This window comes from Eschrichtius robustus, chromosome 4, assembly GCF_028021215.1.
Source record: "Eschrichtius robustus isolate mEscRob2 chromosome 4, mEscRob2.pri, whole genome shotgun sequence".
Classification (NCBI taxonomy): domain Eukaryota; kingdom Metazoa; phylum Chordata; class Mammalia; order Artiodactyla; family Eschrichtiidae; genus Eschrichtius; species Eschrichtius robustus.
Window position 1 is genome coordinate 108806737 of NC_090827.1, and position 18701 is coordinate 108825437.

General features: G+C 42.6%; 1 protein-coding gene across 1 annotated transcript in view; it reads left to right on the plus strand.

The window, feature by feature from the left end:
• Positions 1–8148: 8148 nt before the first annotated feature.
• Positions 8149–18701, plus strand: part of TAPT1 (transmembrane anterior posterior transformation 1) — a 61028-nt gene continuing 50475 nt past the window's right edge. The window contains exons 1-2 of the mRNA XM_068543195.1: positions 8149–8935; positions 18560–18690. Of these exons, the coding sequence (XP_068399296.1) occupies positions 8149–8935; positions 18560–18690 (918 nt within the window). The remainder of the gene's footprint in view (positions 8936–18559; positions 18691–18701) is intronic.

Genomic DNA, 18701 nt, shown 5'->3' on the forward strand with positions numbered 1-18701 from the left:
ATGTTTACATTCCAGAACAAAAACCAGCAGGGCCAAAATATACAAGAGCTCAAAATGATGACGTCACAATGTCCCACACTCCCCACGGGTACTTCAAACCCTACAATTTCCAAACCGGACTCACTTTTCCTTCCCTACCTATGTCCCAAACCACTTCTGTTTCCTCTCCCTGACTCCTCTCCCCTCCTTACCACCTTTTCCCTACCATCACATCTGATCCCATCCTGCCTTTTCTGGCTCCTAAATATCTCTCAATATGTTCGCATCACCCCGTTCCCACTGTGGTTCCTGCTATGGAGGCCACCATGACCTCTGGGAAACAGCCTCTTAACTGGTCGTGCTGGTCCCCTTGAATATCGCAAACTACCCACACACTGCCAAGGAGGGAGATCTTTCTGAATCTCAAATCTGATCATACATTCTTCACAGGTTCCCTCTGCCTCATGCCTGACATGCAAGGCCTCTCATGGTACTTACATCTCCAGCCTCAACCCCGCGGCCACTGCTAGACAATGTCTCTCTCTGCGTCCTGACTTGCTGTCTTCTCTCTGGCTCAAGAGCATCCTATCCCACGTGCTTCCCCTGCCACCCCAAATCCTGCTGCCTTCATCCAACCCCAAGAATCCCTGTGCTATTCCTTCAACAATTATATTGCAATTGTCTGTTTTCTTATCTGTCTCTCCCAAGATATTATAGAGTTCTCAGGGAAGGATCATGCCTTATTCACCATTATATTCTTAGTACCAAGCACAGTGGCTGACATGAAATAGGACCTCTCTATGTATTTGTTAAACAGATGGATGGGTAGTATTTAATCTTCACAACAATCCTGCACAGCAGGCATTACTACCCTCACTGAAAGAAGCACAAAGAAGTTAGGTAACTTGTGCAAGTTCCCATAGAAAGTAAGTAGCAGTTAAGATTAACCCTATAACAGTTTAACTATAAGGCACATGTTCTTTTTATTCCACCATGCAGTGTCTTTTAATTAGATGCAACCCAAATACAGATATGGAGACACAATTCTTACAAATATGGCATTGAGAGTCAACAGGGAGAACAATGCATTAAAAAATAACAACATAGTGTGGTCATGCAGTTGTAGGTGCATGGACAATGGGTATATACAGAAAAGAGACTAGCCATAGGGGAAAGGGAGGTTAGGGAAGACTGGGAAGGGGAATACTCCAACTAGGGTTTAAAGGATGAGTAAGAGCTTGACTGGCAAAGTTGGGAAGTGAATCCTGGACAGATGTAGAAAATGAGTTTAGTTTTCTCATATACCAGTTGCTTCATCAGAATAAGCTTAAGAAATTAATATTCTCTCTGAGTGTAGTTTAGATGACAAAGCAGCTAATGCCAATATTTTGACATCTCAAAACACTAAAGTGATCAAATATATGAGTGTAAGTGCCAGTGAAGATGATTTCTCAGAAGCATTGGGCATTATGCTGGAAGCATCTTTCCTGGATGCTGCCAGAGTCCTCAGGCAGGCCATCATGAACACATTTCTTCGTGTCTTGTACCTCGTCAACCTATTCTTCTGTGTTCCAAGTGCTAATTAAAATTGTATGCTGCCTGCCAAAGGAAAAGTGCTTATATTAAAACAATAAGTGTCTAAATTAAATGGCTCAAAACAGCCTGATTCCAAGCTGACGTACAGTTCTTACCCCACGCTAATTGTTGGGGGAGAGGGCTAAAACTCAGACATAAAATTTAACAGTGTATTCCTTCTGATATTTATAATTAATCAAAATAATCTAGAACTTTAAAGTTTCCAAAAACCAGCTTCCAAGCCATCATCCCATTTTACCCTTTCAATAGACTGAAATGATTTGATTTGGGATTTTGAGGTGAAATATGATATTCTATACGTGAAGAATACATTGCTTACGGTTAAATTGCATCTGTGATTCCTTGTCAAAAACCTAACCCTTTGTCTTATAGCCAAACAAAACAAATTTTTAAAAAATGTTTGTTTTACAAATTTTATACAGAGATCAATTTTCAGATAAAAAGATGTTGGTAAAAGTTCTTAGGGACTTGGACATGGAGAATAAGACTTAATACACAGTAAATGCCCCATAAACACAGACCGACTTTCTAATTGTTCTACTTAACAACTATGGGTAGAAGTGCAAGCAAATCTCACTATATATGAGGCTCAAAAAAACTATGAATTATTCTTGTCAAGAAGGCCCAGAGGTAGTGTTAGCAACCTTTTAATCCCCTAGTTCCGCATTCTACTTCCAGACCATTTCTGCCCATTCTTCTGTCTAGTCAATGCCCTGCCTCTCCCACCATTTTTTCCCTGGGTTTAGCCCTGGAAACAAACCCAGTCCTGAAGCTCTACTCAAACACTCTGCATCTTCCTACCCTGCTCCCTCGGCACACGCTGTTGCATCTGCCTGTAAGGCCTTTTAGCTACCTGTCTCTGCCCCATTTTCTACCTGACAGACACATCTTCCAAGACCTGTTCAAATGCCACTTCCTTCTAAGCTGTCCCGGCTCCCCCTGAACAGAATTACTCAGTCTCCCCTTTGAACTACCATGGCACTTCCTTCATTCCTCTACTGTAATACTTATCACACTGCAATGTAATTTCTTGCGGACAGGAACTACATGTCATTTTTCGTTGTTCCTCTAGGGCTTTGTGTAGTAACTGACACAAAAAACATTCAACTAATGTTTGCTGAATAAGAAATACTAAAGTCTGTTAAGTAAAGGTAAGCAATATAAGGTAAACATTATAATTTAGAATAGGGAACTTGAGTTCATCATAAGAAAAATAATATTACAAGCTTATGCCAAGTCAACATTTAACTTCAGCCTAAATACCCCAAGAGGTACCTAAAATCTCTTAAGTCTAGAACTTAAAGGAAACTTCAAGACAATATAGCCAATCCTCTGCTGTATGGATCAGGGAACTAAGGCCCAGAGTTCATCCTAATTATCATGACTAGTAAGTGGCAGCACAGAATCCTAACCCAGGCCTCCTGACTCCCGAGTTTATAGCTTTCCCCATTTAATCTGCTGTCTCTCTATCTGAAGACCTTTTCTAGTCTACTGCCATCACGTGATATTAGATTGTAGAGTCTAGTCCCAAACAAATATGCCACACACTTAGGCAAAGAAGCAAAAGAATCAGACTGTTTTGAGAAAACCATCCGTTAGCTAGAAATAAATGCTTGCATGGGTGAATCCACCTGTGTGTTTATATAGGTCCCTTAAGAATTAACAGACACTGCCTCTCTGAAAATTTAGTTAAAAAATTACAAACTCAGAAGAAAAAAATCCTTGCTGATATGTTGTTTTTAAAAACACATCCTTACAATCCTTACAAATACAAAGAAAATTATTTTCTTTCAAGGGAGAAGCCAATTACACTACTCTCCATAAAACAGAACACTGGGAACTTCCCTGGTGGTGCAGTGGTTAAGAATCCACCTGCCAATGCAGGGGACACAGGTTCGAGCCCTGATCCAGGAAGATCCCACATGCTGCAGAGCAACTAAGCCCGTGCACCACAACTACTGAGCCTGCGCTCTAGAGCCCACAAGCCACAACTACTGAGCCCACGTGCCACAACTACAGAGGCCCGTGCACCTAGAGCCTGTGGTCCGCAACAAGAGAAGCCACCACAATGACAAGCCCGCGCACCGCAACGAAGAGTAGCCCCCGCTCACCGCAAATAGAGAAAGCCCACGTGCAGCAACAAAGACCCAACGCAGCCAAAAATAAATAAATAAATAAATTTATTTATTTAAAAAATAAGTAAATAAACAATGTTTTTTTCTCCTCAAAGAGAGAAATCTGGACTGGAAAGCTTGCTAAGCCATCACCTTGGTCTCTCTCATCAGTATTTTGGAATTTTCCAGAAATTTAAAATTTAATATGAAACAAACCTTATATCTGATTTTGAATAAAGGGTCTCATTAGCCAATAAAGCATGGATTTACGTTCATACACTTTTATTACATAAACAGAACCTTTTAGGTCTTCAGAACAGACTATCTTTTATAAAATATCTCTTGTAACAAAATACAGTTTTCAATAGGTCCTGTTTAAAATGTTTTCAGTTCTATATTCTTATGCCAGAGAAATGCTTTTAGAAAAAAGATTTTGCTCATGACCATTTTAGTTAAGTTGTAACAGGTACATTAAAATCAAAGGCACATTATTCAATTTGTGCTAGATCTTCCAGAAACAAACTGAGTTGATGTCCTTTAGAAATCCATGGAATAAAGCCCAGACAGGATAAAACATAGTAAGTATCAGTCCAAAAATGACTGCCGAAGATAGAAAGTATTATTACTGAAGCTCAGAGATTCAATAAACTCACATAAATTTACTGCAAAGCTTTGCTCTGGGTCCCACAGTGTATTTTATTTCTTTAGAACTCAGTTGCAATGCTGTTCGGATTTTCTGAAAACATCAATTCATACTTTTCTCTTGGAAAGACAGGGTGAATGAATTAAATTCAGTACTGCATTTTGTGAATTAGATGTGTGGTATTTACGGTTTAGAGAATAGAAGTCATGTACTGCTAAAATAAATTTTCAATTGGGAAATACAGAATTATTTAAACTGTATTCTATTCAGTGGTTGAATCTATACTACCAAAATGAGTGGTACAACAGTAATCATCTCAAATACCTCTTTAGTTGCTGTTAAATGCTACCTTCAAGCGGTGTTCTTAGAGTTATGCATGTGTCCAGTACAGAAAACTTGTAAAAAGCACAGAAACCCTGAGTCTTGGGGTGAGGAGTGGAAAGGTCAGCGGGAACCACCAGTTCTCCTCACAGAAAGGGATGAAGAGCTAATGCTGAGCTCATAAAGTAGGGACATTAAAGATGACACACCTTGGATGTGTTATCAATAAAGTTACTGCATTTGAATTCCCTGCATTCAAAATTTAGACCCAATTACAAAGTCACTCTATAATTAAGGATTTCATACTTTTCTACGAATCTTCAGAGTATAGGCAAATATCTAGCTCTTTATAACCCAGGGGTCCAAGAATCTGAAAAGGGTTTGGAAGGGTTTTATCAGAAAATTTTAGAAGAGGCCATCAGGGTAATCTGGTGTAATACTCTACAGTGGAGAAAATGAAGCATAGAGAGGTCACATGTGTCACCTTAGATCAAAAGACTCTTTGACTGGAGAGCCAGAGGGTCCAGGCCTTCTCTTGATTCAGGGCCCCTTCAAGTCATCAAAGTGCCTGATGTTCCCGTTACTCAGGAAAAGTATATGAAACTAATTCCAAACATACTTTAGGGGAAATATACCAGAAATGTTATCAAGAGATAAATTGCTTTGTAGTTGAAAAGTAAAACCTACTCAGTCTAAACAAAAGGAAGCATTCGAAGTTAGCACTGAGGAGGAAGAAAAAGGGAAATCTTATTTTTTTCAGCTCCTACTGTAGCATAGGTATTGCCCCATTTACCAGCGAAAGATACTGAGAACCAGAGTTTATAGGTTTCATAAGATAATCTTCTGGAGCTTGAATCCATGGTTCATACACAACGTGTTCAATGTATTTTGTTTAGTCACAAAATCACAATCATTAAATCTTTACTAAAATAGGCGATTTATTGTTTTAATTGTGTACACTACTCACCCAATTTTCATTCTTTTTAAAAACAACATTTTGCGTTTTGCTATTTTCAAAATACAATAGCTACATGGTAGATATTACCACCATTAGGTAAAGAATACAGTTAATTGGGATTGACATATATACACTAATATGTATAAAATGGATAACTAGTAAGAACCTGCTGTATAAAAAAATAAATAAAATTAAATTAAAAAATTTAAAAAAGAATACAATTAAGAATATGTGTAGCAATTTTACAAACTCAATTGAATTTATATTATCATAGTTATTATGCATATATATTAAAATATAATTTGAATATATAAGTCCCTTATTATTTAAGAAGTTTCTTCACTCATTGCATTTTTTTCCTTCAGTACTGTTTACATGTAAGACTCTTCTCCGCTTCTCATTCTTGCTCATCACTTTCCTCTACGGAAACTATTACCCACCAATGAATTATTTCTTTCACTAGCAACTAATATAGTGACATGTTAACAGCACACCATCCTACTGTTTGCTGAATTAATGTTTTAAGTTCAATTCCTGTAGCTCATTGTCATCCAAATCCTGCTTTCAACTTATAATTTAACTCAGAATGTTATCTGATGTCTCTTTAATGGCGAGGGTTATCATGTTTTTGAACTACTCCTATTAATTCCTAACGGTGGCATTATAAATCTAAGCTTATGTCTTTTGTTCTACAACTGATATAAAGAACATTATGATATTTTAAGTTCTATTTATTGTTCTCAGAGAACTGTTGGTTTTCTATACTTTGAAACCATTTCTTAAGATTATGTGTAACTTAAGTTTTGATGATTTAGAATACATATTTGATAATACCCTTTTCCTGGATTCTGAAAATTTGCCAATGGGTTGAATTAAGTCAGAGAAAAATTTTCATATACAGTAAGATATTTGATTATCTAATTATCAATACCTAGACAAGGAAAGAATAGTGTTAATTGAAAAATTATTTATATTAATGTTCATTTCAAAAATGCTTTTTAGTATATTCGACTTCATTATGTGTTTGAAATTGTGCAGTTTCACAAAACGTCAGATAAAATAATGCAGCTCCAGTGAAAAGACCCAATTGATGAAAAGCTACAAGAGCTTCAGCTTTCCCATTTCTGCTTTGCTCCTCTGCTATAACACCTTCAGACCTGGCCTGGACACATTGCTCCCTCCCTCTCTTTGCTGACTATTTTAAAGGACAGAGACAGCCTTTGGAACACCATGTTCTTCCTCAGGCTATTACAGAAAATGAGAGAAATCCATTCCTACAACTGGCTGCCTTAGGAAACAGAATTTTAGATTCCTTCCCTTCCAGCTCCTGTTGAGTTAACAGCAGGGGCCATAAGCCAATAAATGTGGTGAGACAGCACTTGGGAACTGACATAAACAAGCAATAAAAGCCTACTTCCTTCTTCACAATCAGTAAATAATAGAATGGGATGGTTTTACACTATAAAAGATCAGAGAATAATAGAATTTGAGCTGTAGAGGAATCTTAGAGGCCATACAATTTTCAGTACCTTTTGATTTTCAAAATGATTCTGAAGATTTGACCAGAGCACTTGTTTTTGATTGATTCATTAAGACTCAGTTTTGACCAAACATAACCAAAACAGAGAATTTCATGGTCACAGGAATGTTTAGAAATGTCATCCTCTGAATTGTTCCGTTTTATGAAGGGGAATAAGGATGTTCCAAAGGCATCAGTTCCTCCTTTCTCTGGCGGCCGAGGGTCAGTTCCCAGCTACGGGGCCTTTTTGGTCCATCTTGGTCCCTCGCCCCAGTCTCTTACCCTGCTGTTAAGACTGTTAGGCGGCTGCCCTCAGCACGGTGCCCAAAACAGCCCACTCTGAGTTTGCAACCAGGTACGTACTCACTAGTGACAACAGAACACTCAAGGTCTTTGATGAATCAACACGAGGTCGACTTTGCTCTATTCACACCCGTTTATATCTGGCTCTCAAGTTTAGGTCTAGGGTAATTTCCAGACAGCTTAATGCTAAGTGAAGAATTACAATTTTCCGTTTTCTAATCAAAAGGGTACCAGAGGTACAAGTGAAGTTGGCAGAAGAGAAATCGACCTGCCACGGTTCCCCTAAATGGAGTGCCCGGCCCCTTCCCCGAGCCCCGGGCATCTTCACTTCCAGGAGCCCTGCGGCGGCGGCGGTCTCGGCACCGCCCTCGGTGCGGAGTCACACGCCTGAGCTGCAAAGGACAGTCACCCCAAGTAAAGAGGTCGCCCAGGTGATGGAGCAAGGGCACCACGGCGGCCAAGAGCTGTATTCGAACCCTAATACCGAAAGACAATCTAGTTTGTCCGCGGGCGCGGAAAACGTATAAAGCACCCTGCTCCTCGGGCTGAGTCCCTGAGACCATCGCTTCTCCTCCGCGCCCCCACCTGTTGGGTAGCATCTCCGGGCTCCTCCTTGCCCAAGTGCTTTGGAAGCTGTCAACAAAAACCTAGAGGCCAGGGAATGTGACAGGTGATCATAACTATGCAGAGGAGATGGAGCCCAAATAGCGGACCTATGGGGCCGGGCCTCGCGGGGGTCGGGGATCTGGAGCCGGCCCCTCAGCGCCGCGGCCACGCGAGCTGTGCCAAGACCGGGCGGGCGGCGCCGGCGCACTCCGGGCACCGAGCCTGCAAAACGGGCCCCGGGCAAGCGGCCGGCCACCTCGCAGACGGCGGGCAGCAGGCGCAGCGGCCGCCGCCCCGGGGCGCCTCGGCCGACCCTCCGGCCGCCGCCGCCTCCGCTCTCGCCCCGCTCCCGCCGGGGCCCCGACCCGAGCCCCGGAGGCGCTCGCTCTCCCCGGCCGCGCGACCCGGCGGCATGGAGCCCGGCGCGGGGTCCTGGACGGCCGAGCCCGGCACGGCGCGGGAAGCCAGCGCGCGCTACGGCGACGGCAGGAAGAAGATGGCGGCGGCCGTCACGGCGGCGGTCTCCCACGCACAGCTGACGCTAATGGCGCGCGCCGGCCGGCGGGCCGCGGATGGTGGTGGCGGCGGCGGCCCGGGCTCCACCGAGGGGCGGGGCGAGGCGGGAAGGGGGCCGGCCGGAGACGGAGGCCGGGCGGGAGGCTGGAGGGAGGCGGTGGGGAAGGTTTGTTGTGCTCGGAACATGGCGGGCGTCGGCGACGCGACCGCCCAGAGAGAAGGCGGCGGTGGCGGCGCCGACATCCCGGAGAGGGAAGGCCGCGGAGAGGCGGAGCAGGCGGGCGGCGGCGGTCACGGGCCCCCGCCGGCGCCTCAGCACACGGAGACACTGGGCTTCTACGAGAGCGACCGCCGGCGGCAGCGGCGCCGCAGCCGCGCAGGTGAGAAGGGCGGGCGGGCGGCGCTAGGCCGCGGCGAGGGAGCGGAGGGCGGCGGGGGGCGCCGTGGGACTGCAGGCTGCGAGCTCCGCGGCCGCCGCTGCCTCCGGGGCCGTCGGGGTGTGGGTGCGCGGAGCCGCCGCAGCTCCCGAGGCTCCGCGGCCGCTGACAGCTCCTCGGGCGGGTCCGCGCGCAGCGCCGAGGCCCCGGCGGCAAACGCCCGGCCAGGTGCGTCCGAGAGAGAGGGCTGCGGCCCGGGGAGTTCGTCCCCGTTCACTTTCCTGCTTTTGAAAGGTCTTTAAAAACAAAACAGAACGCCTGGTATCCTCCCGCCTCGATAACGTTGGCGAGCATCTCCCCACGTCTCAGGGAGCCCAAAACTGAGAAACGCAAGACTGATTTCATTATCTGTGTGCCAAGGTGACTTTTGTTCTGTGTTTTAAGCGAATTTGAGTCATCGAAACCTGTTAACTTGCCCTCTGAATTTGTGTTCTTCTGCTGCAGATAACAAGGTGGTAATAATGACCGTGAAGTTCAGTCGTTTTGCCCAGGACATAAATATTTAGCACTCCTGCAAATGTTACCTGTGAACTTTTCCTAAACCGAAACTTAAGCCACTTTGAAAAAAAAAAAGAAAAAGGCTGCGTAAGATGCACTTGTGGATCCTACTTTCAATGACCGGTTTTAAGCATATTGTTACAATGTTGTTTCTTTAAGCGACAGGACTTTATTCTTGTTTTTAAAAGTTGCATTTGTATTCATATTGCAGTCGTGTATTAAGCTTAAAAAAGGGGAAGACTGAGATGTATGTTTCATTGAATATAGGGTGATAACAGCATTTTAATTCTTAAATAATTCTAAGTTTTGAGCAGGAACAGACCCATAACTACATTAATTTCTTCCAACTAAAAAATTGCTTCTGGTACACCATACGAGCTGCATTAGCCGTTATTTCCTGCAGTTCATGCAAATAAGTGTTTAAGTACTAGGGCTTACTGCATCATTGATTGCACTTGGGTATTGAAGATGTGGGAGTACTTAAATGCTAACTTAAGGCTGATCAGGTAAGATCCTGATTGATTTGCTAATTATCAGAAGTAGACGTAGGTTAGACTTTGAAGAGGTCTTTATCTTTGAAAAATTAAGTACAGACTGTGCCTTGTTTTGTCTTTTTCAATGAACCACTTAGAAATTCTCAACTCTAAGTTGTCAGTTAAACACTTGCTTGGGAGAGTATTTACTTTCTAAATTGGTCAGATCTAAATAAGACAAAGTATTAAATCTCTCAGCTGTCTGTTTACTTACTTGGACTTGAAAATTAAAAGCACTCTGGTGCAAACAGAAAAAAATGTAGCCAGGTTTCACTCTGATTTCTTTTAAATATTTATGAGTTTTAGGAAAGCCAACATTATAAAAGCCTTTGTTATTGTTTGCATGCACGAAAAATGAACTTGTCAGGTGCCTTTTGATGATCACAGATGTTGGGCTCCTGGAGTAACCCTTAACACCCCTTCCGTGGCCCTGCTGGTCATGGGTCTGGATACCTGGTACTGTGGACTTCCATAGACTTCACGCCGCCTGTGCATTCTTCATCATCGTGGGTTGCGGAGCGTGGTTTACTTAACATGTTTGAAGCTGGGCTTTTAACCCAGAGTTGCAGGAAGTCGTTATCAGTGACACACTTCCGGCTTTAGTCTTTGGGGTAGTCATTGTTTCCCCAATGCTGTCCGTTATGTTGAGGAGAGATGACTGTGGCAGCTCTTGGGGATGAGGACTTAGGTGAGAATCCCAGGAGTATTTCAGCTGGAGTCACCAGCCAGCGTTGTTGTGTCTGGGCCTGCACATGGGCCCTTTGTCCTTTCCCCCGGGTGTCTGTCTCTTCTCCGCTAGTTACGCAGCTCTTGCCGTTGCCGTTGCCAGTGCCCACTCTCCAACTCTGATGCCGCACTGGTCAGGGCATCCTCACTGGAGATTAGAATTCTTTCAGTCATTCTGAAATGCCCTGGGCTGCTGAGTGGCTTCTGCGTTCACCCTAACCCTGCAGCATTGCTCCCTTCCACGGCTCAGCATCCTTTCCTTCCTCTCCTGTCTGGAATTTAGAAAACTCTTACCTAGGGGCTGCCCTGGGCCAGAGGGCCTTGGAGTGGCACCACCTAGTGTCATGTGAGAAGTATTTCTTCCTGAATCAAATCTCTTCCAAGCCTAGGTGCTTGCTCTTAAGGTGTTACATGTCCATTTTTTATATTCTGGTGCTGCCTCTGATACTCTAGTCTTCCCCCCCGTCCCCTGCCAATTTAGGGCAACCTTTGTCTTTCCTTTTGAAAGTCATAATTTTAGTGTCTTGGTGGCGTGAACCATCAGTTAGTTCCAAAGTCCCCTTCATCATTTCTCCCAAGGAATTTAGGACTCTTATAAATTAGATGTTTGTTGGCCTGCCCTAGCCATCTAGGGTCCCGTAAATGAATATACAGATTAGGTGATTATCCAAACCCTCTGAATCCAAGTAAAATAATTCAAAATGTAATGTTTGAGGTTCCTGTTTTTATTTTATACCTGTCTGTGTTCATTTATATGTTTGTAGAATATTTATGTGTATTAGTTTGCATATATACAGCTACGTCAAGGGTAAGCTTTCTTTTTGTTTCTCTTTTCAAACTCTTCTAATCACTTTGTTCACTGAACTCCCTCTGACTTATATGTAGCCTGGCAGTGGGCTGAGACTTTTCTCAGGTTCTAGTACTTAAACCTTAACATAGATAGGAATGGATATCCCACTCATCATTCCTGGTTTCATTCTGTCACTCATGATGGTCACTGTGTATTCCACCGTTGCCTTATGTGGTCACCTGTCTTGAACTCTGGGTATAGTAGTCATCAAGAACCGCAGATTCATCTCTTCTGTCTTCTTTTTTTCCTCTTCTTAAAAATATGACCAATTTCTATTGTCCTTTTTGATATAAGACCAGATAAGTACATATTACTGGGACTTCCCTGGTGGTCCAGTGGTTAGGACTCCATGCTTTTTGCTTTCTCTGCACAGGTTCGATCCCTGGTCAGGAGACTAAGATCCTGCGAGCTGCATGGCACGGCCAAAAAAAAAAAAAAAAAAGTACATATTACTATGTTTCCATGCTTGTGCCCCACTTCACAGGTCTGTAGAAGTTCTAAGTGGGAGAGTTTCTGTATAGCCATATTCCCATTTAGGAATCTAGGTCCAGCAAGTCAACTTTGGACTAAGAATTAGGCAATCTGTTCTTGGCTTGGTTCAGTTGTTCAATTGCTTCGTAGACTCTATGCTTGCCTAATCCATTTGGCTCTGTTTCATAACTCCACTACTAAATAGTTTAGTATCTGAAGTATCTAAGTTGGCTCTAGTGACTGGAGACTTAACAGTAGAAGACTTGGTGTAAAATAAATGCAACACCTACTGGTGAGGATGAAACAATACCTATATAATGCAGGTATTGGAGTATGCATAGGGATAGGTATTGCTTGTAAAACAAAAGAACTTGTCGTAAGGTATGGGTGAACAGTATGGTTTTTGACTGTAGCAGGGCCATGGGCCCATTTTGTTCCTTTTTAGGTGGTGACTCGTCACTCTGGAGCCTAAACTTGTTATCCATCCCTTGTGCTTCTCTTCTCTTTCTTTACATTTTAAACCTCTTGCTTTACCTCCATAAGAGAATGAACAGAGGCAGGAAGAAAGACTAAGACTCAGAAAAGCCAACTGATCTCCTTTTTAGCAGCTCCCACAAAAGATTTTGAGTGGGACAAAGGTTTTAACTGTTCATATTCACTATGTCCCATTGTGTATTTGAAAATTTAACATTTTGAATATTAAAATGCATTCTCATTTAACCAGTCCTGATCCTCTGTAATATGTTACATAGTTTATCCTTATGGCCCCAAACTTATCCTGATGGATGATTAAAGGCCGTGATTCTGAAAATTATGCTCTAGAGTAAATCAGTTTCTCATTTATAAAGGAAAATAAGAATAATTGTAAAACTGCCTGAGAAATTACTTGGAGTGAACACAACCCAGATACAGATAAAGTAAAATTAGCTTCTTCTCTTCTGACAGACGATTGCTCTCGTTTTAAAAGTCTCACTTGCTTTACTTAACAAGTACTTGTAAAGTAAACAAGCAATGAAAAGTTATTTATTTTGATCTTTGACTGGTTCAGTATCTTGACCTTTTTAAGATGTTTACCTTCCACCTAGTTTACCCTCCAAAATTCAGTCCTAGCAGCTCATTTGCAGCCCACTTTGGGGAATGCTTGCATAAAGGAGGTCTTTGGAAAGACTGTATCATTGACTGTCAGGTTAATGATATTTTGTTCCCATTTTTAGTCCTTACTTTGTAACCTTATGACCTTGGAAAAAGTCACTACTCTTTTTGTATCTGTTTTCCATCTATAAATTTATGAATATTCTACCTATTCTTTACTTCCCTAAATGAGATTATTTATAAACAGTTTGAGGACCTTAAAAGTTCGACTGGTACCTTTACTGTATTTGACTTAGGAAAGCAGAATTGCTGTCATTGATTCCTAGTTGGCCTTGTACAAGGGTGTGCCTTTGTATTTGTGTAATAAACTTGTAACTAATATTTTAGTGTAACTTTAGTAAAGCCTATTAAATTTTTGCATTATTTAAGACTGGAGATTTGCATGTTTCATAGTATTTTCCTAGCAGTTAACCAATATTACTTTACAGTTTTTTTGATGGTCAATGCTATTTTAAGAAAGATATATTTAGACATATTACTGAACGTGTAAATATGTTTATGATTACTCATTACTTCAAATTAATACTTTTTTATACTGGGTTTTTATTTCTAAAACAAGCTCTCTCAGAAGATAATTAAACATAATATTTCTTCGTTTAGGGATGAGGAAGAAACCATTTATACTGTACTTTTTCTCAATTTAAGATACTGGATCACAAGGCAGTTCTGTGGTAGATGAATACTGATTAAAAATAATCTGGAAGAATTGATCCAGATTTATGACTGATATTATTTTCCTAGTGTTAAATATTCATAATTGACAAGACTAACTTGTTTAAATGTAGAAGCTCGTTTCTATTATAATTGTTGATAAATAGTCAAATACTTCTATTTTTAAAAGGCTTTTACTGAATATTTCTTCTTGGTGAGATCTGGATAAATGAACTAAAGTTGGTTGACATCTGAAGAGTTCAAACAGTAGTCAGAAAATAAACAATTGGATTCTTTTATTTTGGGAAATAGTTTGCACCTCAACTATAAAGACAGATGTTTGGCATAACAAATGCAAGTGACTCTTGCTAAGAAGGAATGAAATTTCACCACGGTATGGAAAAAGTTAAGGTTCACTTGGCTAGCAGAATTCTTGAAGAGTGGCGCCCACAGGTCAAAGAGCAGTAGTAGCCTCCCTAAATCATTAGCCAGGCACTCTACCCAATATCACGGGACAGGTGAGTTCAGGTAAGTCTGTAGAATGCTAGAGAACAGTGTTTAAAACAACGGCAGCAACGAACGAAAACACTGAAACACAGCTATACTTGGAACAGAAGGTGGAGTAGTAGTATCCTGCAGAATATATCCATGGCCAGGAAAAGACTGGAGGTGGGGAGACCAGACAGAGCGGCAAGACTACCCTAGACCTTAGGAGCTCAGGCCACCGGGCAACAGAATCTTGTTCTTCAGTGTGAATCAGACAACTCCTCTGACAGGCCGAAGCCAGATCAGGGCTAGGTCATCTTCTCTAGTACGATTGTCAGATAGATGGGTGATAATTATGGCCCAGGGGAGAGAGCACGCTGGACTTGGAGTTCAGAGATCCAGGTTCTATTCCCAACTTGCCCCTTAGCTTTTCAGTGACTTTGGGCAAGTCTCCTAACCTCTGTGAGCCTCAGATTCTTCATTTGCAAAATGTGAATGCTGTCAACTGTTCCTTTAGCTCTCAGAATTGTGAGAATTTCTTGAAGTAGTGTGAGCAGGACCTTTGTAAACTACCTCAGGCCGTCTAGCGGGAGGATCCTAATCCCTTAAGTAGGGCCAGTTCTCCAGGAGTCGGGGAGGAGGAGGTGGTAAGAAAGCTTTCAAAATATTTCACCCCACGAAGCTTGGTTTTTTTTGTTAGTATTGCTTTAATGTTTCTTTTAAAACCTTTCCCCAGCCCGTTAGTATGGTGTTAATTGTAGGCAAACACTACCCTTACACTCAGAGCTCACTGCGGGCTGGACATGAAGAAGATCTGGATACATGGTGCTTGCTTTCAGAAAGCTCATGGGCTGGTAAGGGAGCTGATTAGTAAACAGTGTACCTTCATAGAAGTAAACCCAGGATGCTACAGGAGCACAGAGATGCGGGGTGGGGGGAGACCCAGTTTTGCAGAACACAATGGCCTGTTTACAAAAGCACTTGAGACAGTGATAGAATAATCTAGTGCCAAAAAGCACACACTTTAGGATAGACTGCTTGATTTGAATGCTGGCTCTACCATTTGGCTTGCTCTGTGACCTTGGAGACCTCCTTAACTTCTCTGTGCCTTGGTTTCGTCATCTATAAATTGGGCATAATTATAAAACCTGTCTCACAGTTATGAGAGGTGTCTACTCAAAACATGTTTAATCATTTGATTTTTAAGTGTTTACTTTTAAATTTTCTATGGGAAATCAAAATTGGCGTTTATAACTAAAATTCTTGCATTTCTAGAGGTAAAATCCTGACACGACACTTTTTCATATTTACAATATAGTTAAAACACTTTCATAGGTTTATATTTTGTAACTTAAGGAAAATTAGTTAAGTTATATAGTTTGTTAAATATGCTTATTTGATGTGTTACATTTTATCCATGGAAACAGGATTGCAGAAATAGCAATAAACATTCGGTAACCACCAAACTAGAATTGGTTAATACTATAGATCGTGTGAAATTACTAGTCAGTAGTTCAAGCATTGTGTCATGCTTTGCAGTTTTCATATCCTTTCATTCAAATCCTCTCTCAGTCCCTCGAACATCCTTTGTGGGTGGCAAGCAGGTAACAGGTGTTGTAAAACCGCTCCAAGCCTTGGTTTCCTCTTCTGTGAAATTGAGATCTATGAGTCGAGCGGGGTCACAGCACTAATGAGTGACAGAGCTGGTGCCAGAACTTCCTTCTTCTAATTGCTAATCCTGTGCTCTCTTTGTGCATCATAACAAAACCCTTATTATGGTGGAAGCTCGGTCATCTCGTGGGCACCAGGGAAGGCACCATTATAGAGGATAATTTTCTAAGTAAACAAGGGTACAGTGTTGGGCTGCACCCTGCAGGCCTACAAACCCTGTGCTTGCCCAGCTTCAAGACTGAAGAAAGAGCCTGGACTCAGCGACAGAGACATCAGTAGTTTAATGGACGGGGGATCTTACACATGGGAAGCAAGGTCCTGGAGCGACACCCCACCGTGTGTGGCTGACAGCAGGCAGGACCTGGCGGCAGTCTTCTCTCCCAGGGGGCAGGGGAGGTTACCAGTTAGAGGGGAATTGACCTCAGGTAGCCTCCTTAGTTACCAGGGAAACCAGCAGAGGGGCACGCCCCTCACTACCCCTTTCATAAGAGCAGTCACTAGCTGGGGCCCGAGGCAAGTATATAGGAAGATCACTCATGTGCCTAAGATGTAGGTGGAGCAGGCACTGGCTGGGCAGGGGAAGTACAGAGAGCAAGAGAACAGCCACCTTGAGTGGCCTCACCATACATACAGCTGTCTCAACCTTTTAATTTAATTTGCTTTTTAAAAAAAATATTTATTTATTTATTTATTTATTTATTTTTGGCTGCGTTGGGCCTTCGTTGCCGCACGCGGGCTTCCTCTGGTTGCGGCGAGCGGGGGCTACTCTTCGTTGCGGTGCGGTGGCTTCTCTTGTTGCAGAGCACGGGCTCTAGGCGCGTGGGCTTCAGTAGTTGCGGCACGTGAGCTCAGTAGTTGTGGCGTACGGGCTTAGTTGCTCCACAGCATGTGGTATCTTCCCAGACCAGGGCTCAAACCTGTGTCCCCTGCATTGGCAGGCGGATTCTTAACCACTGCGCCACCAGGGAAGTCCCTATACTAAGGCCTTTTAGTCTGAACATCTATTAATATATACCGTGAAGCTTACATCATGTGTACATGGCTTCAACCATAAATGTACTGAGAGTACCGTGCTCGTGGTGCACTGGATGATTTGGCCTGCCCCTGCGCTGGGCTGCAGTAGGTGGAAGTCGGGTTTTCTCTCCATCTGTTTCAGTCTCCTGTTTCAGACAGCTTTCATGGTATCACTGACTCTCCAAATGGATTATGAATCTTGTATTTTTAAAAAAATGTGTGTAGCTTTTTTGGGGAAGCTATAACTTCTATACATAAGCAAGCCACTTCACCTGACGCTCAAAGAACTAGTGATCTGTCCCAGTGTTAGAGGAAGTAAGCTGTTTTTAGGCACACTGGGAGATAATAAGTCCACTTCTGAGTCTTCCTAAGGGCTTTTCAAGGGTATTTTGGACTATACACTGTTCCCCTTCCCTGCAACCTTTAAATCCTAGCATCACATAAGACGTAACTATGAGGGTCGATAACTTGTAAATGAAATCAACCTCCCCTCTTTGTCATTTTTTGGAGGGAACACCAATACTGTATTTGGTAAAAGGACCACGAGGCCAGCTCAGAGCAAAGAGGACAATTTGAAACCTTTGGTATGCTGAGTTCTGGAAGAGAGGATGGCCTCCTAGAGAGTAGAAGTTGGGATGTCTTTGAAGTTGGGGACTGAGAGGTCACCGAGGTGGTGGGCTGTCAGAGATGTGTCACACAGTGGAAAAATTGGGATCAGGCATTAACAGCCTTACTTCTCATCTCAGGTCCTCCAGGTACAGCCAAATGGAAAGTATTCCACCTCCTTTGGCCTTTCTTTCCTCAGCTGAGATGAGATGACTGTGGGTGAATTTGCCTCAGAGGAACCGAGGAAACAGGTGGACAAATCCAAGGAAAGGGAGGTCTTTTAGATCGGATTGAGGTTCTGTTTTGTATAACTTATTGTAATTACCATCATGTTGGGAAGCCTTCACCTGGGGAAGTGGCATTATTTAGATACTTGCAGGATCTCTGAGGCTGAAGAAGGAAGAATTTGCACTGGTGTCTGTGTACCTCACCCAGGATAGCTCTTGGGCTGAAGCAATGCCTGTTAGGTGACTTGGCTCCCTTTTGATTGTGTGTGTGTGTGTGTGTGTGTGTGTGTGTGTGTGTGTGTGTGTGTATATCTCCATTTTGTATATACTTGGTATCTACTCTTTTTACCTGCCTTCATCTCTCCATCAGTCCAGGTCCTGTATCACCTGTAACACCCAGGAGTAGACGCTCACAAAACACTTTTCTAACTATTCTGGCTCATAGTAATCATCCCTTTTATATTCCTGTGACTTTTTCAGTTTATATCACACAGAACAGCAATTTTCTCAACAGTCTTTGCTGGTGGTTTATGTGCAGTTCAGTTCTGGGCACAGAAATGTAGATTACTTTGTTTTATTCTCTTGTTGTTTTACATATGCATTACCTGTAGCACCAGCTAGCATGGAAGTTCCTTGATAAATACTGTTCTTTTTGTTTTGTCATTTTTTTTTTTTCCTGTAGAGCTTTCATTGTTGAGGTTCCTCAGTGCTGAACTAACCAGAGGGTACTTCCTTGAACATAATGAAGCCAAGTATACAGAAAGAAGAGAAAGAGTATACACTTGTATGCGAATACCAAGAGAATTGGAAAAGGTACTTTTTTT